General features: G+C 43.1%; 1 protein-coding gene across 7 annotated transcripts in view; it reads right to left on the bottom strand.

Annotated features, from left to right (window-relative positions):
* The window catches only part of MAPKAP1 (MAPK associated protein 1), a 249,295-nt gene that overhangs the window by 52,770 nt on the left and 169,205 nt on the right, over window positions 1-27,320 (bottom strand). For 6 of the 7 annotated variants that reach the window (XM_046022726.1, XM_046022730.1, XM_046022731.1 and 3 more), the window contains one exon: window positions 12,244-12,351. The exons of the other annotated variant lie outside the window; for it this stretch is intronic. In XM_046022726.1, coding sequence (XP_045878682.1) covers window positions 12,244-12,351 — 108 coding nt within the window. The remainder of the gene's footprint in view (window positions 1-12,243; window positions 12,352-27,320) is intronic. 7 annotated transcript variants of the gene reach the window in all.

Genomic DNA, 27,320 nt, shown 5'->3' with positions numbered 1-27,320 from the left:
TCAGAGGTGGAGGGGTTTCAATTCTTCAAAGGCAGAGGCATTATCCATGTCAGGGCCTGGCACACAATAAAATACTGCTGTACAAATAACAGACTAAATGAAGAGGAAATAGAGGCACTTAGGTGGCTTAGTCAGTTAAGGGTCGACTCTTGATTTCAGCTCAGGTCATGCTCTTAGGTCCTAGGATCAATTTCTGTGTCAGGCTCTGACCAGAGAGTCTGCTTGAGGATTCTCTCTCCTCTCTCCTTCTGCTCATGGGCATGCTCCTGCCCTCTCCCGTTTCTCAAAAAATAAATCTAAAATAAATAAATAATAAATAAATAGATAGATAGATAGATAGATAGGAAATAAACCATCTTCTGCCCTACTACTCTTTTTTTTCTCCCCCAACATGGGGCTTGAACTCACAACCCCGAGATCAAGAGTCACATGCTCCGCCGACTGAGCCAGCCACGCACCCCTGCCCTGCTCTATCTCAATGCCTTATTGCTGTTGCCCACATGGAACAGTCCCTGCTTCAGCTAAACTGGACTTTGCTCAGGTTATACCATTTGGCCAGAACGTCCCTCCCACTTTTTAAAATGTATACACTTACTTCAAGGTCCTAGTCTAGAATCTTCCCTGATCCTTCCCCTGAAACCCTGTAGTTCTGAAGGGTCTAATGGTAAGTGTGATAAACATCTGTACTCCCCTTCTAGACAATGAGCTCCTTTAAGAGCAGGAATGTTCTGTCCTACAGAGCACACAGTAGATGTTCAAGCTTGATGCAACACAGGTTAACCGAATTTGGGGGCACCTGGGTGGCTCTAAGCATCTGTCTTCTGCTCCGGTCATCATCTCAGAGTCCTGGGATTGAGCCCAACATCGGGCTCCCTGCTCGGCGGGAAGCCTGCTTCTCCCTGTCCCATTCCCCCTGCTTGTGCTCCCTCTCTCGCTGTGTCTCTGTCAAATAAATAAATAAAATCTTAACAAAACAAAACAACAGTACCCGAGTTCATAAACCATCCCTGTATTTACCTTGGTTAATTGAACCTAATACACCGTTACTAGTTTTCCATTCAGATAACCCACCAGACTGGGATCCTGCCTCAACAACTACAAGGGCAGCTAACATTTACTGAGTGTTTACCGTATGCCAGACACCATGCTCAGCACTTTAAATAAGCTATCTCATTTAATTTCCCCAATGCCCTTTTGTTGCCTATTATTATCCCCTTTTCTACAGGTGAGAAAAATGAGGCTTAGAATGTCATCCCGTTAGCACAGCCGTACAAGTAGCACAGGCTGGAGCTAGGAACTGAACCTATGCCTGTCTAATTCCAAAAATGTGCCCTTAATCACCACATAATGCTTTGGTTAAAAATGTCCCTTTGATGGGCTGCAAGCGTCCAAATCCATGGGCCAAAACAGTATCTAAGGAGAACACAATCATGTCTGGCCTTGCCAGAACAAAGAATCGGGGATAAAACCTAATTCTCTTCACTCTTTCTATAAGACTCAAAGCTGGCTGCATAAGTGAGTCAAGGAGAAAAACTCTCCCTTTGCTTTCTACATCCATCACATCTTTTTTTTCCAAAGGCCTTTTAAGTCCCTAAAGCCTCATAAACCCCAAACTTCTCTTCTATTAAACACTTCCCTTTGGCTACTAGTCATTTTTTGCTGGTCTCTAAAAAACAATCAATAGGTGATATAGTATAACACACACATGCGCGCACGCATGCCCTCTGCGGTAATCTCGCCAAAGCCATCGGGATCACACGGTAGGATATGCCCTTCACTGAACGCTCCATGCTATAACCAGGGTAGGGATCCTTGCTGTCAGGGCCTAATTGATTAAACTCTCGGAGTCAGAGCCTTTCCACAGGGAGATTTCAGACCCTCAATAAATCAGGGTAATCTTGTTTTATGAGGTGATCAGAAAGAAACAGTTTCCGGTTTGTAGAATTTCTAAAAAGAACAGAACACGGAACCAGGGCCTCTCGGCTCTGCTTTCTAGACCCTGTGCATCCCTCAGTCTTCACTTCCAGCACTCTCAGCCTTGCTCATTTCACTCCACTTCATTCATTCATTCCCAAACCGGTCAAGCTCCTTCTCAAGGCCTTCAGATGAGCAGTCCCTTGGACTGGGCCCTTCTTCCCTTACTTACTATCTCCTTTTTCTTCTTCCTCAAGAAAGCCTTCTCTTCCCACAGCTCCAGACACCTGCTAGCTACTCTTTTATACCCTCTGTAGCACCTCTCACAACTGTGGGCTCCACGATGTGGGGCTCCACTGTACCGTGTCAGCACAGTGACTGGCCTAGAGGAGGACACCATCACTGCTTAGGGGATGAATAAACAAATGTGTGCCAAGAAAGAAACCAACCACCTTTCAGAGGATAAAGCATGACCAGCCAAGGGTCTGAACCACTGGTCCATTACAGGTTTGCTCACAAGTTAGGCTGATGACAGAATTCCTATCACTTTCTCTTCCTCCAATGTATCTTTGTTACTGTTGAAAACACAGTAAAAGGAGCCTGGGCAGTTTTGACAATTTACATGACAAAATACCTGAGAACTGTAATATCTGATCAACACTGAGGTCTCTCTCTCTCTCTCTGACTCCAGAGTCAGAGACTGAGGGCACATAAGCTAGAAGGACCCCATCTCCCATCAGGGAGTCACCGCAGAAATGTCACCTGAGGCATTACCAAGCCATCAGTCAGGGGCAGCAGAGTGGATTCTGGGGCCAGGAGCCTACCAGAGGGATGCAAATCCCTGTGCCCTCACTTAAAGCCCATACAGGGTTTGTGGCTCGTCAAACATGTTTCCTTACTGCTCTAATGTACCAGTGTATCACTTAATGAAAGTTCTTAATTGTAATTCAATTAATTACATACACAGAGTCCCCAATTACATTTTCCAATAAGACATTGGCTGTGGTACAGGTCTAAATGCACTTAACCAATTTCAATATATTAAGACCAATTTCCCTTGAATACTAATTACTACCGAATGATAAAATGAAAAGGGGGAAACTTTCAAGAAAGGGGGAGAGCGAAAAATGCAATTCACGTTGCATTTTGCAGCCCACAGAGACTGCAATTCAGACATTCATTACTGAAGAAGTAGGTGCAGACAGGGCACAAGTTTGTCTCTGGTCCAGGTCAGCACTGGTTTGGACCCAAGGTACCACCTACCCCTTGGTGCTGGCCATTGCCAAAAGGGGCCTGTGGGAAGTCTAAGAGCTAGTGGGAAAACAGGAAGAACAGGCAGGGAAAAGGCCATCACATACATGCACAGACTAGCTGTGGTGTCTCAGGCACACGGGCAGACAAATCCTGGGCCTGGCCAACACTTGCCTGTGCATACACATCACTGTGCTCTTAGTACACACATTCTCTTCTAATCCTCCTAACAGCCCTACAGGGTAGGGATTACCATCACATTTTACAGATGGGAAAATGAAGTTCACAGGGGAGGACTTGTCCAAGGTCACACAGTGCCTGCAAATACCACACCTTGTGCACTGCAACACATTACCAACCAGTTCACATTAACCAGAAAGCAAGAGGTGCAAACACACAGGTATTCCTACATTGGGGACAATGTTTCTGTTTCATTTAATCCTCTGTTAGCATGCCGCAAAGCAGGGAGCTGTCACCTGTATCTACATGGAAAAACCTTCACCTGTTCAAAAATTCCCTATAGTGAACACTTTTCCCCGACCAAAGTCAGAAACATAACTGGCTTTCGGCAGTAATTCAACCTAACATCCAAACCATGAACACCACAGGTCATTTCTATTTGTAAATAGAGTTTATTTGCACGATCACACTTTCTTGTGCACTTGAAGACTGTTGTTGTGCTACATAATAAAAGAGGCTTAAAGCCTTGGTATTTAAGTCACACGATAGAAATTGGAGAGATTAGTAATCTGTGGCTGAAGAAAGCCCCCAGAAGCCAAATGGAACCACCAGGGAGTCTCCAGGGCTGGCACAGAGCACACACAGGAGGAGGATCAGCCCAGTATGAATAAGCACAGCGAAGAGGAACTAGAAACACAACAGGATTAGCGAACAGTCATTCACTGCCTATGGTTGCTTCCTGCCTTCCTCTTTATTTAGTATTACTGGGGGAGGGAGGAGGTAATGAGTTGGGGGCGTAGCCCAAGTATAGACGCTCACGCAAATCCCAAATTGTCTTTAAAAAGCTTTCATGTACTTGTCCCCTGGAGCCCTAGTGAGAAGCCTGCTGATGTCAGGGACTTGGGAGGCTCACTCCATCCAGGGTAATGAACCATACCTGGCCACAGGCACCAGGATGGTCCCTGCCCTGGGGAGGGGTGGTGATGGTCACAGCCCAGTGCAGGGGTGGTCAATCCGCCCAGTGGAATCACTGTTCCGACTGAGGTAAGGAAAAACTCTTCCTGGGAACAGGAAGCTAACTTCTCTTCTGGTCTTTAAGGGGAAACTAAAAGAGCTGGAAGAGGCCTCCCACAGACTGAGACCTCAGTATTTCCTTCTACTAGGAAATAAAATAATCAGATTCAACTGTTGCACTAGACTTACTGCACAGAAGACCCAGTTTTCCAGCCCCCACCCCTGATTATTAGTCATGCAATCACTTGCAAATCACCCCTCAAAGCCTAGTTTCTTCTATAAAATAAAGATGATGAGCACAATGGCCTAAAAGGTCATTACAATGATAGTACTTGTACCTCATTTAATCCTCAAAAAACCCTTGTGAATAGATTCCACCACCTCCACGTACAGAGGAAACTAAGGTAAGTGACATGGTTTGTCTGATGGCAAAGGCTGCGGAGGCATTAAAGCACTATGCTGAACTACAACAACGGCAGACTCTCGAGTGATCAAACAGTAAAGACACACGGTCTGACATTTTGTTGGTACTCCATAAAGCCAGTTTAATTTCAGGCCTGTTTTCCTGATGACGGAAAATTCCTGAGTTTCTCTCTTAAAGTTGTGCAAAGAATAAGTTGGTTCGCGCTGGATTTTTCTTCTAAGGACCTGGACAGTCTACCTATGTGTGATCAGTGGGTAAGAGAAAAGGTCACTGGTAACATTTGGCACAAAGGAAAGTGAGGCTCAGGTTGATGCCAGAATCTATACAGACGCTTAGACAAGAACGGAAGTCTTCTACCATTACATCCTCTCCATAACGTACTCACGCCTTCTTCTGGTCTGATTCCAGCTTCTGGCAGACAGTTGGCTGAAGGATGAGGTAGATTATCAGACAAGAATCCAAACTGGAAAGCTCAAGGATTTTGGCTTGTCATTTTCTTATTTAGGCCAAGATCCAAGCACAAATGTTAGCCCTCCGTCCCTAGGCAGAAACTCTTGTCATGTCAGCTTCATTAGCAAGCTTCTCTCTCACAGTGTATAAGACAATTGTCGTCACAATTCTTAGGATTGAAAATTTAGGTTATTTCATCAACAGTCTCAGGGTGGGCTTTGGAATCAGACAGCTGACTTAGAATTCTGGTTCTATCACTGGCTAGCTAACTTTGCACAAGTCACAACTGCTCTCCACAATTAGAAAAGTATCTTATTAGGGTAGTTGAGAAAATTATAAAAGAGCGTTTGCAAAATGTCTAGCATGATGCCTTACAAAAGAAGGCCTGAATAAGTAATTTAGGAAACATCTTTTGATGTGGTTGATATAAAAAATTATGACTATCCCTCCTTAGAAGAAAAACAGAAAGGCTTATATCCATCCTTGTGGCTGTGTGCTCAATCAAATGGTTTTACTTATAAGGTACACATCTCTTCTGGGGCACCAAAGCACATCTACTCTAAAGTACCGGCTTCTAAGTTCTCTGGTCTTATGACACAGACTTACAGATCTGCCTCCCCTTCCTCCCTCCATTCTGTATCAGTTCCCCCCATCACACACCTCCTTGAGGGCCCCAACAGGTCTATAATTCCAGACCTCCACATCTGTGGCCCATCTGCTCTGTCAGCCACAGAATACTGTTCATTATTTATTAATTAAAGTTAACATTTAGTGAGTGCTTATTATGTGCCAGGCACCATTCTAAGAGCTTTATGATTATTAAAACTCACTGAATCCTGTCAACCTTGTGAAGGCAGATAAACTACCCAAGAGAGGTTAAGTAAATTGTCCAAGGTCACACAGCCAGTAAGTGACAGACCCAGAATGTGAACCGAGGCAATCTGGCTCAACAGCATATTCTCTTATTAAACACTGCATAATAGATGCTCCTAATTTAGTTCACCTCCAAAATGGCTTTATGGACAGCAAGCTTGGCCTGATCAAACATACCAACAGAGGGACGCCCGGGTGGCTCAGTGGGTTAAAGCCTCTGCCTTCGGCTCAGGTCATGATCTCAGGGTCCTGGGATCGAGCCCCACATTGGGCTCTCTGCTTGGCAGGGAGCCTGCTTCCCTCTCTCTCTCTCTGCCTACTTGTGATCTCTCTCTCTGTCAAATAAATAAATAAAATCTTAAAAAAAAAAAAAGGAAGCAAAAACATTAAAAAAAATACCAACAAAAGCAAAAAAATTTCTATTTCTAATATTTTTGTCTTCAATCCAACTTCTTAATATATAGCTATGGGAGAACAATACCTGTTTCATTGGAATTTCTACTTAAAATTAAACAAAAGATTAAAAAACCTTCTCTGAAAAAGGAATAAATTGCTTTCATAATTTACTTCTATTTTACAAATATTAGTAATAATATTCCACTGATCCCAAACCACTGACTGCCCTGCCTTGTGCCCTTTGTAAATGCTAGTAAGGTTACGATCATAGTGATTTTGACTCAGAGTGAGACAACTGGAATTTCTTGCATGTCTTTTAAGATGGGGATGCTGAGGCTCATAGATGTCACACAAGTTATTAAGACTACGCTCATGCTTAGAAGTGAAGTGAGAACAAGAGCCAAGATTTCAAAGCTTTATCTACCAATCCTTACAGTGCCTTTTTCCTAGGAGGAGAGACAGACCTCTTCTTTAAAAACAAACAAGCAAAGAAAAATGAAAATGAGGGGCGCCTGGGTAGCTCAGTGGGTTAAGCCGCTGCCTTCGGCTCGGGTCATGATCTCGGGGTCCTGGGATCGAGTCCCACATCGGGTTCTCTGCTCAGCAGGGAGCCTGCTTCCCTCTCTCTCTCTCTGCCTGCCTCTCTATCTACTTGTGATCTCTCTCTCTCTCTGTCAAATAAATAAATAAATAAATAAAAAAGAAAATGAAAAAAAAAAAAAACAACTAATTTGAAATCATAGTATATAATGAAATACCGTGGCATGGTTAAAAAAGAAAGAAGTGAATTTATATGTGGAGTGGCATGTGGACTGCTGTGGAATAATCTCTACAATCTATTGTTAAAATGATAAAAGAAAGAGTACCTGGGTGGGTCTGTCAGTCAGTTAAGCATCTGCCTTCCGCTCAGATTATGATCCCAGGGTCCTGGGATCAAGTCCTACATCAGGCTCCCTGTTCAGCAGGGAGCCTGCTTCTACCTCTGCCCTTTCCCCCTGCTTATGCTTTCTCTCTCTGACAAATAATAAAATAAAATAAAATAAAAAAGATAAAAGAAAAATGAGCACTCTAATGGTAAGTTTGCTACCATTTGCTTCTACGTAGTGGGGAGTATAAATGTGTGTGAACACTGGGTATGCGTGAGCATACACATGCCTGTGGGGGGTACAGTCACATCCTTATAGAGTATGTTTGCATATATGCAGATGATCCCTAGAAAGATATGGAAGAAACTGGGAACAACTGTTGTCTCTGGAAGGAGAATTAAGGGAGAGAAGAGAGACGAAGTTTTCACTACAGACACTTTGTTATCTGAGCAATTTTTTTTTAACATGAGTAAGTATGATGTGTCCAAAAAACTTAGTAAGATGCTAACAAACAGCGCTTCATCTTAATCATTTGACAAAGCATCAACATTCTGAAATAGAATCTACTACAGAGTTCCTGTCTGTGAATTAGTTTCCCCAGTTTGCTTTAGAGGAGAGTCTTTAAAGAATGAAAGAAAATGACAGGGAGGGAGGGACTACCCATTTAAATCAGGTAAAAAAAATTAGATAAACAAGTTGCAAAGGGTGTGTTGTTATAATTCTCCCTTGGGTGTGCCGTGGTGTAGTACTATACATGGTTTGAGATTTCAAGTATCATAAGGATTGTTAAATTAAGAGCTTCTCTTACATACTTTTTAAAAAAGATTTTATTTATTTATTTGACAGAGAGAGAGGCAGGCAGAGGGAGAGGAAGAAGCAGTCTCCCCACTGAGCGGGCAGCCCTACTCAAGGCTCCATCCCTGAGATCATGACCTAAGCCGATGCTTAACTCACTAACTGAGCTACCCAGGTGCCCCAAGAGCTACTCTTATTATGTAATCTTTATCTAAAGTTAAGTAAAGTAAACTTAACTTTAAAGTTTAGTTAAGTTAACTTTACTATTTACTTTTTCTTCTTAGAAAGTCATGCATGCTCATTATAGAAACTCTGGAAAGTGTAAGTAAAGTATAAAGGGGAAGGAAAATTAATCACCCAGAATACTGCCAACCAGAGACAATTATTATTGATATTTTGGCATTTCCTTTTATTCTTTTTGTTTGTTTTGTTTTTACATAGTTGATATTAGTCTGTATTTGTTATTTTGCTTCCTTGGTATTTTTCCTCCTTAATATTACATCAAAACTTATTTCTCCCATTGTGAAAACTCTCGGTAAATACAACTTACAATGGCTGGATAATATTCTACATCTCCCGAGATGATTATCCTTTTACTCTGTTATTGTGACGAATTATCTTGACTTGTTTTTTTTTTTTTAAAGTAGGCTCCATGCCCAGTGCGTGGCTCGAACTTCCAACCGTGAGATCAAGACCTGACTTGGATCAAGAGCTGGATGCTTAAGCGACTAAGCTACCCAGGCAACCCTCGACTGGGTTTTTCTAAAGTCACACTAACCTTGTGCTCTTTGAATAAACCCAACTTGGCGGGGCGGGCGGGGGGGGGGGGGGCGCCTGGGTGGCTCAGTGGGTTAAGCCTCTGCCTTCGGCTCAGGTCATGATCTCAGGGTCCTGGGATTGAGGCCTGCATTGGGCTCTCTTCTCAATGAGGAGCCTGCTTCCCCCCCCCCCCCCCCGCCTGCCTCTCTGCCTACTTGTGTTCACTCACTCTCTGTCAAATAAATAAATAAAATCTTTTAAAAAACCCCCAAAAACCCCAACTTGGGAATGCGTATTATTCCCTTAATATAATACTGGATTCAGTCTAATATTTTGTTTAGGATATTTGTATCTATTTAAATTTTCTTTGTTGCATAGTATTTATTAGGGTTTGGTAACAAGACTGAGATAGTCTCTTAAAATGAAATGGAGAGCATCACTTTTTTTTCTAGTCTTTGGAATAGCTGATGTAAGACTGGAGTTACTTCTTAAGTGTTTGATACAACTAGCCAGTGAAATCATCTGGGCCAGATTTTCCTTTGTGGGAAGGTTTTTAATTGTGAATTCAATTTTCAAAATAGTTTTGAGTATACTCAAGTTTTCTATTTCTTCTTGTGTCAATTTTGGTAAGCTGAGTTTTTTTTCTTTTTAAGGACTTTGTCCTTTTCATCTACATTTTCATAATTTTTGGTATGGAGGCTTTCAAAAATAATTTCCTAATACCTGTTTATTAACTGCAGATCCTTGATAATAAAAGTATAATTCCTTTTTCTTTTATTACCATTTGTTTCTGTTATTTCTCTTCCTTGTCTTTGATCTATTTCATCAGAGGTTTAGTAATTCATTAATGTTTTCCAAGAACTAATTTTTGGCTTCGATGTCCCTAAATCTTCTATTTCCTTAATTAATGTTCTTTATTGTTTCCTTCCTTTTATTCTCTTTACATTTCTTTATTTGGTTTCTTTTCCAATTTCTTAAACTAAATGCTTATAAGCTTATTACTTTTTGGCCTTTCTTCTTTTGTAATATATGAATTTGAATGCTATAAAATTTCCTTTGACTATAGCAGCCCTCAAATTTGGATGATGTCAGGGTAAAATTGTTCCTAGGTATTGATCTCAGTTCTTTCGGTTCAATCTTCTCCCACATATTGTCCATATTTTTTATCTTGTGCTTTCTGATGATTTTAGGGTGATGATTTATATATTTTATTTTTTTAAGATTTTATTTATTTATTTGACAGAGAGAGAGATCACAAGTAGGCAGAGAGGCAGGCAGAGAGAGAGGGGGAAGCAGGCTCCCTGCCAAGCAGAGAGCCCGATGCGGGACTCGATCCCAGGATGCTGGGATCATGACCTGAACCGAAGGCAGCGGCTCTACCAACTGAGCCACCCAGGCGTCCTGATTTATATATTTTAATCAGCTTTTTAAGTTACCTTCAGTGGGAGAATTTATTCAAATTACTTGGTCTGCCTTTACCAAATGGTGATGTGATGTGCTCTGCACAATTTTTGAATACAGGGATATACCTTAAGTTATCTAACTACTCTTCTAGTGTTAGATAATATAAATCTCTAACAACTATCCATATACACATATATTTATTGCATTTCAGATTCTTTTCTCCTTAAGACAGATTTCCATGAGCAGAAATACTGGGGAAAACATTTTTAGGTCTCTAGATACTTTTGCAGTTACATTAACTTGCACTAGTCACTGGTATTTGAATATGCCTATTTCTTCCCAGCAGTGAGGACTCTTTTTGAAATACCCAGCTTATCTGACAGGTGAAAAGTATTCCATTGTTGCTTTAAAATGTTTTTAATCTTACATTGTTGATAGGGATAAACATTTTTTGTTTACTACTTATTTGAATTTTTTATACCATTTGGGAATCCAATTGATGTTTATTTCTCTGTGTATTTATATAAGATACTCATAACTGGCTGTAGACTGTGGGGATACCAACCTTCTGCCTTCAAGAATTTGCTGCTAAATGCAAAGATCAGGGACACCTGGATGGCTCAGTTGGTTAAGTGACTGACTGTCTTCGGCTCAGGTCATGATTGGGGAGTCCCAGGATTGAGTCCCGCATTGGGCTCCCTGCTCAGCAGGGAGTCAGCTTCTTCCTCTGACCCTCCCCCCTCTCATGCTCTCTCTCTCTCAAATAAATAAATAAAATCTTTGAAAAAAATAAATGCAAGGATCATGTTTCACCATCGCGGCAAAATTTCTGCATGCCTCTCCAGCAGAGGCTATCAAGGCCTCGCATCAGTGAGTAGCAAGCTGGTCTTGCTTAGAGGGTCAATGGCATGACTAAAACTGCCATTCATTCACTCATTCAATCTATATTGACTAAGCTCCTACAGTACTGACCTATAGTGGATGATGAGTGAATATCTGCTGAAATAATGAGGGACAACCTGCATGCGTCAAGGACAGCCTCATAGACCTGACAACCAACCTAGTTGGGGGATAGACATCAAATGATCATTGAGAAAAATATATAATCATAAGCTGAAATATATAATGAAGAAAAAGTAGTCTACTCTATGACCGAACAGAATAGGATACCGAAGTGAGGAACGGATCAGGTTTAGGTGGGGGGGGGGGGGGGGGGGGGAATCACAGGTGGTCTATTTGAAGATGTGACATTTGAATTGAGACAAAGGATGAGAAACAGGTAACAGGAGTGGGGGAAGTGTGCTCCTTGCAGAAGAAATAGCCTGTGTAAATGTCCTAAAGCGGGACCAACAGTGGAGAGTTGGTTGCCCTATTCTCAGTTTTCACATCCTTGTTCCTTGAGTCAGTGGGAATATAGAGGAGAGAGTGGCAAAGATTCACAACTCGGAAAGTAAAGAAGAAATGAACTGAAGTTTTAAAAAGGCTTACAGCATAGCTCTAGGAACCACTACACGGCCTCCTGCTAAGGCATATGCAAACAGAATTTTCTAAAACTAAAAGTCTGAACAGTGATACTGACAGGGCCAATTGTTTCATATACAAAATAGTCTTGGCCCCAGAAAAGGCCTCATATATTTCTAAGCTGTTTCTGGGGCTGCTCCTAACTTAAGAAGATACAGCTTAACAGAAAAATATTAATCACACAGTACTAAACAGGATGCAGACTTTTTACCAAAATGTATAAAATCAATCATTTCACTTGGGACACACTTGGCACAAAGGCTGAGATCTGCCTTGGAAAACAAAGTCATTTCAAATCTGCCTGGGGAAGCCAGACCAGTGAGCGTTCCCAAACACAGGACTCCTAAGCATGTTTGCAACGGACAAAGCAGGCATGGAGCGAGGAGGCCAACGTACTGTTCTCTCGGACCAAGCAGAACTCCCATGCGCTCTGGCTCTCCAAAGTGCTCTCCAGGTCCACGGCGACATTGGGCTCGCTCTGCTTCTCTAGGCGGTACTGAGGGCCTGGAAGATCAAAGGGGCAGGAGGAGGGGAGGAAGTCTGAAACAATGAATTTGACATTGAAAAAACACCACATACTGGAGAAAGGCTGATAAAGCACTAGGAAAACGCTGAAGTCTGTCTGAGGGTCTAGCTATCCAAGATGGAAGAGTTTGGGTTTTTTTTCCACAAGGTCTTACACACTTGTCTGTTCTATTATCAGCTCTGTTTTTGCTCAGCTCCCCCAAACAAGGTGAGAGGTAGATGGCTTTTGAGCTGGCTTGACTTGGAATCACAGCAGGGCTGCATGGGTTCTCAGATATCAGCAAGTAACCTACCGTCTCCGAGCCTCTGTTTCCTAATATGTAATGGGGGGGATACTTATACCTTAAGGATTACTGTGAAGATTACAGATGATACAGGAAAAATACTTAGTAACGCACCTGCCTCCCAGGAGGCGCTCCCACAGTACTTACAAATCATCATTATATAATCATGAATAATCAATTATAAGTAGGAATAAAGTATGTTCAGACCTCTAACACGATGACAGCCCAAAATCTTTTAAAAAATTTAAAAAGCAGGTGAGGTAAAAACAAACAAACAAACAAACAAAATCTCTGATTTCTGGGTGATGGTAATAGACAGTGGCTGCTGATTCATGTTTTTGTTGAAACATTCATGAAAACACAAAGACACCGGTTCAATAATACTGAAAACCAGAAATACTAGCTAGCCTATGTCACACAGGGGGTTCTGGCAGATCTTAATAAAACACTGGGGCATTTTATACATTTATTTATGTATTTCTTTGTCAAGCCAAATGACAATCTTGTTCTTCTCAGATAACACCTAACGGGTCCAATGATCAGATTCAAAAGACTGCTCTTGTTGTTAATGGTTATTGAAAAGATTAGAGGTGTAAGAAACTGTCTTATTATTTTGACTATGAAAGAAAGGCGTGTTTGGTCAGACAGAGGGGAGGTCTAAGAGATCTGAGGAAAGTATCAGAGGCCTTCCAGGGCTCCCAGGCGAAACACATATTTTTAGATATGTTCTTCAGCTGTTGTCAACTTGTTATTCACACGCAGTACTACTCCTTCACTAGTTGGAGGCATTTCACTCACCTCCTCCATGTCATTCTCCTCCCCTATGTTCTACGTCCATCGAGAGCACTGTCATGTCATGTCAGTTTCATGGGACAGTCTATCTTTTCTCCAATTGGTATGTCATTAGCAAGTCTCAGAGTTCTCACACACATGAGTCTTTTGTACACTACTTATAGCTCTTACACTTTTACGAAGTCAACAGTGCTCAAAACACTTATCTGTTTACAAAAATACACACTCAGGAACCTACACAATTCTTATAAACTCTAATACACTATATACAGGTCAAGAGGGTACTGTATTTCAACATTACACAGTTAAATTTTCATTTCAAAAATATTTAGCAAATAAAGGTATTAAACACTGGTAATTCCCAGTCTCAGATACCTGTCACCTATCATCGACTTTTGTCAGTTACCCGGCATGTTTGCTGCTGATTCCTGATGTCCCCACATTTACTGGGGGAAAGTCATCACAGAAAAATCATGCCCAGCTGAACTTTCAGAGAACTTAACTGGTGAGAAGAGTTCTATGCACTTTCTCTTTTCTTTCCTTTCCTCTCCCAGCACCCACCTTTCATGGCTGTGGGCCTCTTCAAGCCCATTAGGGGAAGGGAGTCACTGCTGACCCCAGAGCGCCTCTTTGTGAGACACGGGTCTGCTAAACAGTTTTGGACTGCTCCATCCCCAGTACCTCCAGCAACACAGTGCGCCAGACACTGACAGCCATCTCTGTGAATTTACAGTACAAAGTTTAGTTGTAATAATTCACTTTGTTATGACAGCCAAAATTTGGGAACACCCTAAATGTAACAATAGGAGACTGGTTAAACAAAATATTATGAAAATCCATAAAGATATTAAAAGTGATGCTGCAAAAATGCTTAATTTTATAAAACATGTTTATAATATGCTACTTTATGAAAACAGCAAATTACAACACAGTATGTGCAGGAAGGCTACAGTTGAGAAAAAAACACGTGTAAAGTCACAAGGGAAAAAAGACTGCAAGGTTATTTCCAGCATGTGAATAGCGCTTACACTGGCTGGTGGGATAATGAGTGTTTTTATTTTTCCTTAGTGTTTTTCTGTACTTTTCACATTTCCTATAATAAATAAAGGCTAGTTTTATAATTTAAAATATATCATATATACTTGTAAGTCCTCTGATTTCTTACGATGCCATTATGGTATCTGAGGATACCATAATTATCACACACTGTGGCTTCTCTAATGGGTCTTTCATGTGATAATTTAATCAAAACCAGACATTTATCAGTCTATGTAGATTGCTATGTTCATCTTAAGTAACCCTGCAATCTAGGCTTGCTTAGTCTGACTCTGAGCACAGTGTACAGAGGGCTGGGCTTCTCAAGCTGTCTGCCTACCTGAGAGCTGGACTGTAAATAAGCCACCACTCTCTTGATCGCTGGCAGCCAGGGCCTGGCTGCATGGCGATGCATATCAGGCCGGTCTCCTTTGCACTCTTTCCTTCCAGGCTCTGCAGCTGCCTGGGAGACGTGATGAGGGAAACCAGGGAAGGCAGGGAGTAGTAGGAAGGGTTTCTTGTCCTTAAACATGATGAGCCCCTGTACCACTCTCAAAGCCATAACTGCCATCATTCAACATTTACTCTCTTATTTCTTGGGTCTTGCAGATATTTCTATTGAAATAGTTTGTTTCGTGAAAGTAGCTTTAGCATTTTCTCCTTGAAGCCTAAAATGATGATGACTCTCACTTACTGAATGGCCATTCATTATATGCCAAGCATTCTGCATGTTACCTTGGTGTATGCTCCCAACAACTCTAAGAGGCAGATATTATTACTCCCATTTCACAGATTGGGACCCTAAAGGTTGGCAGGTTGAAGTAACTTGGCCAAGATCACAAAGGTAGGAAGTAGGGCAGGGAGAATAAAACCCAAGGGTCTTAGGCTCTAAAGCCTCTGTGTTTTAAATCTTTTTTCCTCTAGCAAATATAAATTATTGGCCAATTATAAAGAGGCTATTGTTTATACCATAAGTATAGATTTTTGTAGATTTGTAGTTTCATTTGGGTTCTGAATCACTTAACTTGTGGTTTCTATAAATTCAAAATGAAAATGATCCGAAATAATTTATTTTAATGAATCCATACATACTGATTTATCCTGTCCAATGGCTGGAAGTTGGGTCCTTATGAAGACAGGGTCACCTTATTTCCCCCTCCATCCAGAAAGACTCTCTCCCTCTATCTTTCCTTAAGAATATTCCTACATGTGCCCAGTTTTGTCATTAATTGAGATTTTGAGTGTCATTTTCTGCCCTGGGTACTCCCCCTGCTCTTCCATAAAAGCTGAAGACCAACTTGGAAACCCATTTCTGAGCTTAGCAAAGGACTGATGAGTCTTGACTTTGGCGGAGGCAGGGTGGTTCAGCTGTAGATGAGACTTGAGATCGAAACCCAAATGGAAAACTGCCTCTTACAATATCAATTTCACTCCTAATTCTTGCCCAGGAGATAAAACGTCTCACGCAGAAGGACTGTTGCACGAATTTTCCGCTGAAAAAGCCAGATGGATAAGTTCAGGCCACATCATGTAATGAGAGGCAGCGTATGTATGAGAAACAATATAACCTGGTGGTTAAGGGCACGGACTTTACTCCTGGCTGATCAACTTAGTTAGCTGTATGACTGTGGGGCAACTCAGCATCTCTGTTTCTCCATCTGTAAAATGGGAATAATAATATCTCATAGGTCTATCTGAAGATTCGATGAGTTAATGCTGTAAAGCAGTTAGAACAGTATCTGATACATTAATAGTGTTATGTAAGTGTCGGCTACCCACCACAGCTGCCTCTCGGGACCATAATACTGAGAGATCGTAACACAGCCCGGCCTGCTACTGTGTGCCAGGAACTCTGCTAGGCCTTTTATACAGATGATCTGATTTGTCACCCTAGCATGTAAAGAATATGAATTCCATTTCATGCAGGAAGCAACTGGAACTAACAAAGGCTGAATAACGGGCAGAAAGAAGGTCCCGCAGGAAGCAGAGGAAGGAGGATTCACAGCCAGGCTGCGCCAGCCTGCACTCTGTAATACCTACAGACTATACCGTCTCCCTCATAACACGTTCTTAATAAACGTCTGGTGATGATAATCAAGACTATGACGGCCCAGACCCACTAGATCTATCAACCTATAGTCTCTATCAAATGCTTAATTTTCAGGCAGCTAACATGGGAGAAAAGAAAAAAGAGCAGCCAAAACCACTTTAGAAAGCAAGCTGTGAGGTCAGTTTCTATTAATATATTTTTGCCAAGGAAACGATTATATAAAATAAAAAAGTCTCCTTCACACTGAACAGGACATAGTTCTCAAGGCAACATCCCCCTGTAGAAAGAGGTTTTAAAATGTCACAGCTGCGCATGAAGCCACATGCCCTCTACTTCACAGTGGATGTGGACACAAAAGGAAGATTCCGGGAAGCAGTTACAGTGCGGCGACAGGAAAACCTGCTTGGGCATTCCAATGATGTATTTATTGCAGTAATACCATGTCACCGGATGGCCTAGGAACAAAATACTGCTCTGGGCACTTAGGGAGGGATCCAAGTTATAATACCCAGGCAGGATTTTTATGGGATTTTGTAAACCTGAGGCAAACGTCTCAGCACATAAGTTTCAAAGAAAATCTTAAGTATCCTTTGGATGGTGGATACATACATGGTCAGCCCGGCTTCCTCTATCCCTTCAATTCTTGACAGAAACATAAAAGGCTTTAGCACACCATCCTTAACAGCTGAGAGCCAGCTGAGAGTTGAACTCCAGTGGGAAGCAAACGCAGAAGCCCAGAGAGAGAGAGAGACCACTGTCTCAATCACTGTGCATCTTCCTTCTACAGACACAGGGGAGAAACTTCCTTCAGACCTCACTCTCAGGAAAAAGCTACATTTTCTCGGAGCGACTGCTTTGCTCTTTTGTATCTTTAGACAGCTTCACGTAACTCTTGTACTAACTGAGAACTTCCCTTTCTCCTTTGCATGTGAGGAAGCTCAGCACCAAACCGTGATCCAACCGTGCTGACTGGGTCCGCGCTTCTGTGACAATTAATCCTCTGGATCTTTATTTTCCTTGTCCATGTAAAAAAATTTTTTTTATTTATTTATTTGACACAGAGAGAGAGAGAGATCATAAGTAGACAGAGAGGCAGGCAGAGAAGGTGGGGGGCAGGCTCTCTGCCGAGCAGAGAGCCCGATGCGGGGCTTGATCCCAGGACCCTGAGATTATGACCTGAGCCGAAGGCAGAGGCTTAACCCACTGAGCCACCCAGGCGCCCCCTCCTTTTCCTTTCATGTCATCTTTCAACTTATGTATTTTTATCCTATTATAAGGAATGTATATATTCCAAGTGCTCTTTGGATTGAAGTGAGATATAAACGAATTAACTTATCACTATTATTGCTGAGCACAGGAACAAGTTTGAGGACCACCTGTCTGAAGAAAAATGATGAAAAAATGATGAAAAGGTTGAATACTTCCATGGATGTGCCTTCATGTCCGTCATTGTCCATTCACCTGCGTAAAGCCCTGCTTTAATCTATTAAAATCTACTACTATTAAAATCTATTTAAATCTACTAATTTAAAGGGCTTCTTGTAGCCAGAAAAAGATGAAGTATGAGCCAGTAAGAGGAAAAGCTGGATTTTGAGCAGAAAACTCCAGGTGTTTGCACCCTCTCAGGGAATAAGAGGGCCAGATATGCATTCTGGGGAAGTTACTTTGCCTCTGTGTATCTTCTCATCTGTAAAAGGAGGATAACAGAACCTCTCGCAGAAGGCTGCTGTGCAGATGAAATGAGACGATCCTTGATTCCTTCAGCACAGTGCTCACTGACGGCACCCACTACTGCTGCTAGTACGGGCTGGAACAGAGCAGGCTGACATGAGGTGCGGGCGGACCCTTAAGCCAAGACTCCCAACAGGCTAACAGCCCCATTAAGGGAAGATACAGGGTGGCAGGGAATGCTGGCATCAAACAGATGTCATATCCTTTCTCATATGCGTCCAAGGTAGGGGTGCAGGGTGGGAGAGGGTGCATATCTATTTAAAGATTTTATTTATTTATTTGTCAGAGAGAGAGAGCACGCACAAGCAGGCAGAGTGGCAGGAAGAGGTGGAGAGAGAAGCGGGCTCCCTGCCAAGCAAGGAGCCTGATGCGGGACTTGATCCCAGGACCCCGGGATCATGATCTGAGACAAAGGCAGCGGCTCAACCGACTGAGCCTCCCTAGATATGTCCCTAGGGTGCGTATCTATTTAAACAAGCTTGCTTTCAATCTACAAGACTAGAGACTTGTTCAGCAGCCGGGGTTCCTATGGTTCCCTAGGCTCAGGCTCAACGAATATAGTCTAAAAATGATGAGGAAAGGTCATGGAGCCAACAGTGGCAGCGCAGAGATCAAGGGACAGGCAATGTTAAAACGCCATCCACACAGCCATACAACAAACCTATCAACAATGACCCAGCCACAGAGACGAATAATCAGTGATTCCAGCCCTCGAGAAGGCTGGGAGAGGTGGCAGGACACACAGGAGCAGGTATTATCCAAAGGGCCCAAGTCAACGCTCGTCCTCAGGCAGGGGTAGATGAGGTGCTCTGTTAGCACAGAAGAGGCAAACGAGGTGGAAACTTTCATCTGAGCACAGTGTTGAAGGAGGACTCAGAGCCAGTGAAGGAGGAGAACTGCATTTCTACAGAGGGAACAGCATGTCCAAAACCAAGGAGGTACTAAAGAGCCTACATGGACCAGGAGACATTCAGCGTGGAAAAGGCCTCAGTTCTGCTGGGGTGTGAGGGGAAGTGGGCTGGGATACTTGGCCCAAACGATCGGTCAAGGTCTGTTGGTAACAGATGCCAACAGAGCAGGGAGGTGACATAATCAGCTGTACACTGTGTTAAGATTCTTCTAGCGACACTGTGGACAATGGGTTGGAGGAGACTGGTGGCAGGGAGGCCCATTCGAGGAAAACTGTGCCAAGCTGCGCTTGCTCTATGGCCGGGGCTGGCGGAATCCTGCGTTCCTCACCAAAGCCAAAGCCGCCACTGACAAGCTGGTGCTGTCAATACAGAGCTCAGATCCAACCAACATCAGCTATTCTGAAATGCCTGCGTTTAGTGTCGGCGCCGTCGCTTATAACCCTTCCTCTAGGGGACACTGCAATCATTTTCCGCTGGGTCTTAATGTAAGCACTGAATTATATTCAAGTGAGAGCCGCTGTAGCTTATACTCCCTCTGAGGCTCAGATCGGATAATTTGGAATTTAAATAATAAAAAAGGAACAAGCTGACATGACAATAAGGTCACACTTTAGCCTCTTCTGAGCCAATACACAATTTGCTCTCAGTGAAACAGCCGAATATAATCAAATTAAATACAATTCCTATTACAAAAGAAGAAAGACCAAGGCTGTTCCAATAAACCAATTCTCCTGCCTAGTTAAACTGCAAAACCTTCAGGAAAGGTTTTGAAAGCATGACCCATCAGTTCTAATTTTTAAAACTTATCCTTTCAGTCAAGACTAGAAAAAGGCCCATTCCAACTTTTATCTTTACTACAAAGTGCTGTTATCTTGGCCTGATGTCAGGAGCTCTATCTCTCTTTCTGCTGACAAGCAGAGACGAGAAAGATAAGATTGGAAACGAATCTCACTTCTCTGAGTAAATAAATAATCAATACTCATCTAAATGTAAATGAGAAGGGAGCCCCCTCTGATAACAGCACTCTTATCAGAGAGCCAATTTTCTTCAGACATTTGGCCTCAACCAAATCACCATCATTCAGCCCCAGCCTAATGGCAAAAAATCGTAACTAAATTGAACCGATCACCAGAGATCAACTAAGTTCGGCCCTGGCCACTTCAGGTTCAAATGTTTGGGAATGCAATTTTGCCCCCATTAACTTTCAATAGCAATGAAGAACAGACTGGTCAAGGGGCCAGTCTGTGCAATAAACAAAGCCCAGAACGGGGGGGTCGCCCGGAGGATGAGGAGGAGTTGGCCTAAATGTTTAAACAAGGCCAGAACTATGGCCAACCCCAAAACCATGCAGGGAAGGCTCCTGCCTTCCTGGTGAGGAGACGGTATTCTTTCCTCTAGTCACAGGCTTGGCTGAAATTGAGAAGACATTTAATTTGCCTCACGATGATGGTTAAAGTTTACAAAACAGATGTAAATAAAGAAAAAAAAGAGATATTAAAAAGCTACAGTGGCTAAAAATAACCTAACGTTCAAATGATCAATTTCCTCCAAGTAATTTGTATCAGACTTACATCTGACCCAGCAGTGCGGCACTGACCTGATTTTACTGAAATAAGACGCCGTCTACAAGACAAATCACTTTAAAACCACTGCACTGGGGTTTCCATTTCTTTGCTCCAAGACTCAATTCACTGCTGATGAGAGTATTGGGGAAATTATGACCATTATTGATAGGACAGCAAAACCACTTTTACACAGTAGTCTTCAAGTTGACAGAAAGCTTGTACTAGACCATTAATGAAGGTGTCAGCTAGAATCAGAAATTAAAGACAAAGGCTGGGAAAGACCTAATTTTCAGAGCATGTTAAGGACACCAGACAAACAGAAAAAAACAGACATCCGTTCTCTTAAGAGTAATACGGCCAAAGCAAGGGTCTGCTGAAGGGCAGGCTGCTCTCCCTACAATTAGGGAAAGGAAATGTCTCTTTTTTGGTCTGGCCCTGGGGCTCGCTATCTGCTCCAAAATCTTTATTAGCCAAAGGAGGCCATGACTGTGTAGGACAGAACAATTTTTGAGTAGTTTTGCCGAGTTTTACCATCTCTGCTCCCACTGAGTACTAACCCCAGAAGGCGGACGTGCAGTGGTTAGACAATGGTTCTGGAGTCAGAAAGAACTTGATTAAAATATTGGCTTTTTTTTTACAAGCTATGGGACACTGGGCACATTAGCTGATCTAAACATTTGGGGAGGAACTGCAAAGATTATGTGTAACATGATGCCTAGGACATAATAAACACTCAATAAATGTTGATTGTTATACTGCTATCCAAATTTAACAAAATCATCAATTTGCCCTTTTTTAATACAACAGTGAGCAACACTGAGGACTTTCCTGGCTCTTAACAAAAGCACTTTATGTGCATTAGCACTCTGAATCATTAAACTCTATGAGGGAGGCCCCATTATATTCCTCATTTTATAGAGGGGGGAAAAATGTGGAGTGGTTAAGTCATGTGTCCACAGTGTGGCCAGGACAAGAGTCCAGGTGTGTGTTTCCAGAGCCTATGCTCTTAACTGTACTAACATGTCATATTCCAGAAAGAGCATGCTATAATCTTCTTGATTTAGGGATTGTGAAAAAGAATTATAAGGTTGAGATGATTTATTGGCTCAGAAAGGAGTAAAGGTGTTGGGTGTGAAATGAGGTAGGAAGAAATAAAGTAGTTGGTCTTATGGGGCTCAAAACTGAGGCCTCCCCCAGCCCTCACAGCAGGCACCGATCCGACGGGCACTTAAAGTAAACACCAGCTGCTTGCCCTAAGTTTTTTGGGGTGGAAGGGGACCTTTTTCTAAGTTAAATGATTTACAGAGTTACTGCCTCAATCCACAGTTCTGAAAGTATGATTTCTTTAGGGTTTAACTATACCCATTTCTAGTCTTGTTACAACTTTTTTATTGCGATAGAAAACATTTACTGGAAATATGTTACTGCTATTACCGGGTCATAAAATAAAAAGAAAAATAGTTTATGTATTGCCATCATTTCCAATCATCAATCAGAAAGTGCCAAGAGGAGGAAAAGAAAGGGCGTACAGCTGAGATTTCCTTCTTTGTGTAGGAGAAAATACAGGAGCATCATAATTCTTTAGAACAAATTTCTTCTTGAAGACCCAGTCTCACAGATGGGCTCCCGGGAGGAGCAGGGAAGCACACCTTTTGGCATCTCCCCGCTCTCCGCAGCCCTGCCCAAATCCCTGTCAGAATCAAGGGCTCTTTCTCTGCAACTTCCTTGGGGCCTTGCTTCTCTCAGTGTATTGGGCATGCTGGATTAGAAGCATTTCTATTTGTCATTGTTTCCCCCGACTCCCGCAAATCTTTGAGGATGAGGATGGAGGGGCTTTTTAATAAAACCAACTCTGTATTCCCAGAGCTCTAGCACAGCAACAGACTTCTTTGTAGGTGCTCAATAATCTTTGTTCAATAGAATGACTTCAACAAGGTGGCATTTAAAATTGAACAACCTTGACTCTTGACCCAACAAAAGAATCTATCCTGAGAAGCATTATTCCAAGTACACAATGATGTATGTTCAAAGATGTTCACTGCAGCAGTTTCAAAATCAAAAATTGCACAGTCTGAATATTCTCCAGCAGGAAATGATTAAATAAAGGACGGTATATCTATACACTGGGATGTTATGTAGCTGTTAACAAAATAAGCTAAATTAATAAGACATGGGAAGATTTCCATGACACATTATTAAATTTAAAAAGATATAGAATGTATAGAGTATGCTCCATATATATATGTGCTTATATATATATAAGTATATATATATATTTTTTAGATTTTATTTATTTGACAGAGAGAGACACAGCGAGAGAGGGAACACAAGCAGGGTGAGTGGGAGAGGGAGAAGCAGACTTCCCGCCAAGCAGGGAGGCCGATACGCGGCTTGATCCCAGGACCCTGGGATCATGACCTGAGCCGAAGGAAGATGCTTAACCACTGAGCCACCCAGGCACCAGAGTATGCTCTATATTAATAAAGTAAAACTCCAACTATATATATGCATTTTTGTGTGTGTGTGTGTGTGTGTGTGGAAAATTGTTGAAAACACACACACACACACACACACACACACAATCTGGAAGGCTATCAGCCAAACTGCTCTCACGGTTACTCTGTTAACTAGAATTACCTCTGTGCATTGGATGGGATAGTAGCAAAGACAAAGGCTTTTGCTTTTTTACTTCATAGATCTCTATCTTGTTTGGATTTTTGACAGTGGTATACATAGGTATTACTTCTGTCATTAAAAATCCAATTCTAAAAAAAATGAGAATAAATAATCTGAGAGGTGATTCCAGCTAGATCAGACTATGGACTGTGTCCTCTGGACTCCCCTCTCACTATCTCTGGCTTCTCACAGGTAATGGGGGCTCCGTGGCTGCTGGGGAGACACCAAAGCAGCTGGGGGTCCAGGAACAAAAATGGCATAGAGTCTCTTCAAGGGTTCCCATGTCCAGAGTTAAGGCATAGGGTGGACCACAGAAGCTTCCAGAGCTGCCCAAAAGAGCTGGGCAGTACAGGTAAAGAGGACTAGAACATCTGAGGCCAGGCTGCTGGCACCCACAGGCCTGCAGAGAGGCCGTGACTGCAGATCACGAGTCAGACTGTCCACCCGACAACTTCCTTTATCACCTTGGTCTAGAAAACTATGCCTGCTCGGTCCTCCACCTGGGTTCACGATGGGCTGTGGAATACAAAGGATGACTCCATACTGTCTCTGTCTGCCCTATTCATTCTCCCTCTAAGACAGTCCTGATACCTCCATTCAGGCTTTGAGACAAGAGGCAGTGTGTTTGGAGTCCCTCCCTGTAGCTTGGGAGGGTGGAAAGAAAGTCTGGATTTGATCCTTGCCCTAAACTCAGTAATGTGTGTATATGTCTGTGTATATGTGTGTGTGTGTTCTAGGGAGTGCCCTCCAACCCCTGCTGACCTCAACACATTTGAGACGGTCTAGTGGTTATGAGCCAGACTGCTCGGGTTTGAATTCCCAGCTCCACCACTTACTAGCTGTGTGACCCTGGGCAATTACTTAATGTTTCTATGCCTTGCTTTCCCACTGTAAATGAGGGATAATAACAATATCTCCCTCTCTTTTTTTTTTTAAAGATTTTATTTATTTATTTGACAGAGATCACAGGTAGGCAGAGAGACAGGCGGGGTGGGGGGAGGGGAGGAAAGCAGGCTCCCTGCTGAGCAGAGAGCCCGATGAGGGGCTGATCCCAGGATTCTGAGATCTTGACCTGAGCCAAAGGCAGAGGCTTATTAATCCACTGAGTCACCCAGGCGCACCAGTACCTCCCTCTTAAGAATTGTTCCAAGGACTCCACAGATCATACGCCTGGGTTTCTGCTTCTGCTGTCCAAGCTTCACTGGGCGGGCGGGGGGTGGGGTATGATTCTTCAGCAAAGGCTGGAACCTCTAGAGGTCTGCCAAACTGGTCTCATCTCCCTCCCTTCCCACCTCCCACCTAATGATAAGGTAATCCAGAAATATCCTCCGCACCATGCTGTTTCAACCCTCTGTGCTCTGCTCATACTGGTTCCTCTGTCTGAAGTAGTCTTCCCTTCCCTTCACGTCTCTGGTCCTCGCTTTCCCCTACTCACGAAGTCAAAGCTGCCTGAGTACCACTGCCTCTGTACTTCTCTGTGCAGCCCGCACTGGGAAGGTCTCTGGTTGGGCCTGTCTCTCGTACCGGCTGTACACAAAGTGCGGGTGGAGTGCAGACTCAGGAGCTCTGCGTTCCTGGGGCAGCCACAGCAAAAGGTGTGCTTCAGTGTCTGTCGGGTGACTAAGCAGAAACTCGGCCCGCTTGGCTATCGCCCTGACTACCTACCTCGTCCTCCAGAGCGGACCTGAAGTTCCACTTGCAGCTGACTCCAAATGTCCCCACAGATTGGAGAATCACAATAAAGCCTCAACTCTGACTGGGTTTCCTGGGGATGGACGGGGCTGGTGGAGATCTGTGCTGCTTTGGGCACTGGCTAGAGAATGGAAGGCCACACCTGTCAGGGGCCAATCCCGCCTCCGCATCAGTTCAGTTCCCTTACCTAGGCCTGTCTTTTCTCACCAGAGCAACCTGTCCCAATGTGCTTCCTACCAGAGTTCTCTGAGCTACAACACACAGCCTAGGAACCCACCACCGTCAGAACAAGAAGAGATAAGGCCTGGATAACCCCAAACGTGGAGAAGGCTGGAAGCTTCTGGATAGGAGCTTCCCACACACCACTCCAGGCAGAGAGAGTGCTGAAGGGACAGGAATGCTCAGAGTCCATATCCTGTCACTACCCAGCTGGCACGAATGTACTTCCCTTTGGAGAAAGGAGGCCGAGGATTACTTTTAAAAAAAAAGAAACATCCCCCCCACTTTCAAATCCAGGTATCACTTGTTACAGAGGATGGAAACCTTTAACACTGTCCCTTAGCATTCAATTTTTCAATCTAATCTGTTTCTCTTAACTTGAGTCACTGTGACATTACCAAATTTTACATACAGTTATCTGCTACTCTGTAAAGAAATACAGATGGTTTTTGTGGAAATAAACAGTCATTTATTTTAAACAATTGTAAAATAGTTTATGGAAACCAGTGGTGTAATGCATTCAAATAAATGCCAAAACTGGTTGATGGGGAGCCAGGGTGCTAAATCACACTGCTGAGGAATTCAGCTGTGGGGAACAGATAGTAAATCCAGAGTGACAGAATTTCCCGTGATGGCAAAGGTTTCTGACATCCAGTCCAGTACTCAAAAACCACAGCAGTTCAAACCCATTTTCCTTAACACAGCCCTGACAGCCAGCAAAATTAGTGAATTTAGTCACAAACACCTAAGGACAAAAACAAAAGAAGCAAACAAAAAAGACTTCATTTGTCTGTAGCCTTTTCTGAGCTGTAAAAAAGTGGTGATTCCGACTAAGTCCATGGAGAGCGTGCTTAGGGCCAACTGTTTTCAATCAGTAGATTTTGTTATGACACAGTGGAATCTGAAGACTTCTATTCAAATCTGCTCATGCTGGAGACCTGCCTGGGTAAACTACAGCTCTCAGAACCTCGGTCTCCGCCTCTGAAAATGAAGACAATAGTTGCATGTGCTTGACAGACTGCTGAGCAAAAGCCGTGAGGCACCAGGAGTGACCGTGTTCTCTCAACGGCTGGGTGCCACTGGCCCTGGTGAAGGGGCTGTAACCCTGGGTGGGACAACAGCCTGCAGGGCCTCACAGGGGCTTCCATCAACTCTCCAAGGAAGTACCACTGACAATAAGTTGCAGGAGTGAGGAGAACTCCAAGCACTTAATTGATTCTAATTTCACAGGAGAACCAACTACAAACATATTAACCTTCTCTACTCAACGAGCTCTTTTTCCTTGTCACTGGGTTTCCAGTGATACTGGATTATCTCAGTTGTCCATCAAACGTTTACTGAACCCTGTGCTAAGTCCTGGGGTAGGCACTACCGATACAAGGACCATTTGGGTCTCAAAGATTCAGAGTAGTGAACAGGGCACTCCCAAGTCTGGAATACTTCTTACTCAGCCTTTCCTCCTTGTTGACAGGAAGTCAACTCCCAAGTTCCAAAGACTCTACCCATTTAATACATCACCCTTGCATTGCTTATCGTCCAGCCCCCAGTAACGGTCTCCAACTCTTGTCCTGGCCTCCAGCCATCCACTCTTTAGCCTGCTGTCAGAGGGTGCTCTCTTAAGGCTATCACCTCCATGCTTAAAATCCTTTCACAGCTTCCTTACCTGTTCTCCTGACCTTCTATCCATCCTAATTGTCTGTCTCTGTCCTCTGTGAGCTGGCCGAACTGGTCTCCTCACTGCTCAGTGTATAGGATCATGGAGTATCACAGGATAACCATATCATGGTTATTCTCTAAGTCTTATCTGGCCTCTAGGACCCTTTGCATATGCGTTTCTCTGTCTGACCCCATGACAACATCAGGACCTGCCAGATTCCCAGAACAGCCCGCTTCCTTTCCCCATAATAAGGAAAGTCCTGCCACTTAATGTTCCTCTCACCTGCAGGTTCTGCTTCAAGGCAAGATTTCTGCAATTTAAAGCCAACCCAAAACA

This window comes from Meles meles, chromosome 11 (assembly GCF_922984935.1).
Source record: "Meles meles chromosome 11, mMelMel3.1 paternal haplotype, whole genome shotgun sequence".
NCBI classification, from domain to species: Eukaryota; Metazoa; Chordata; class Mammalia; order Carnivora; family Mustelidae; genus Meles; species Meles meles.
The sequence above is the reverse complement of the archived record's forward strand: the minus strand, read 5'-3'. Positions and strand labels throughout refer to the sequence as shown.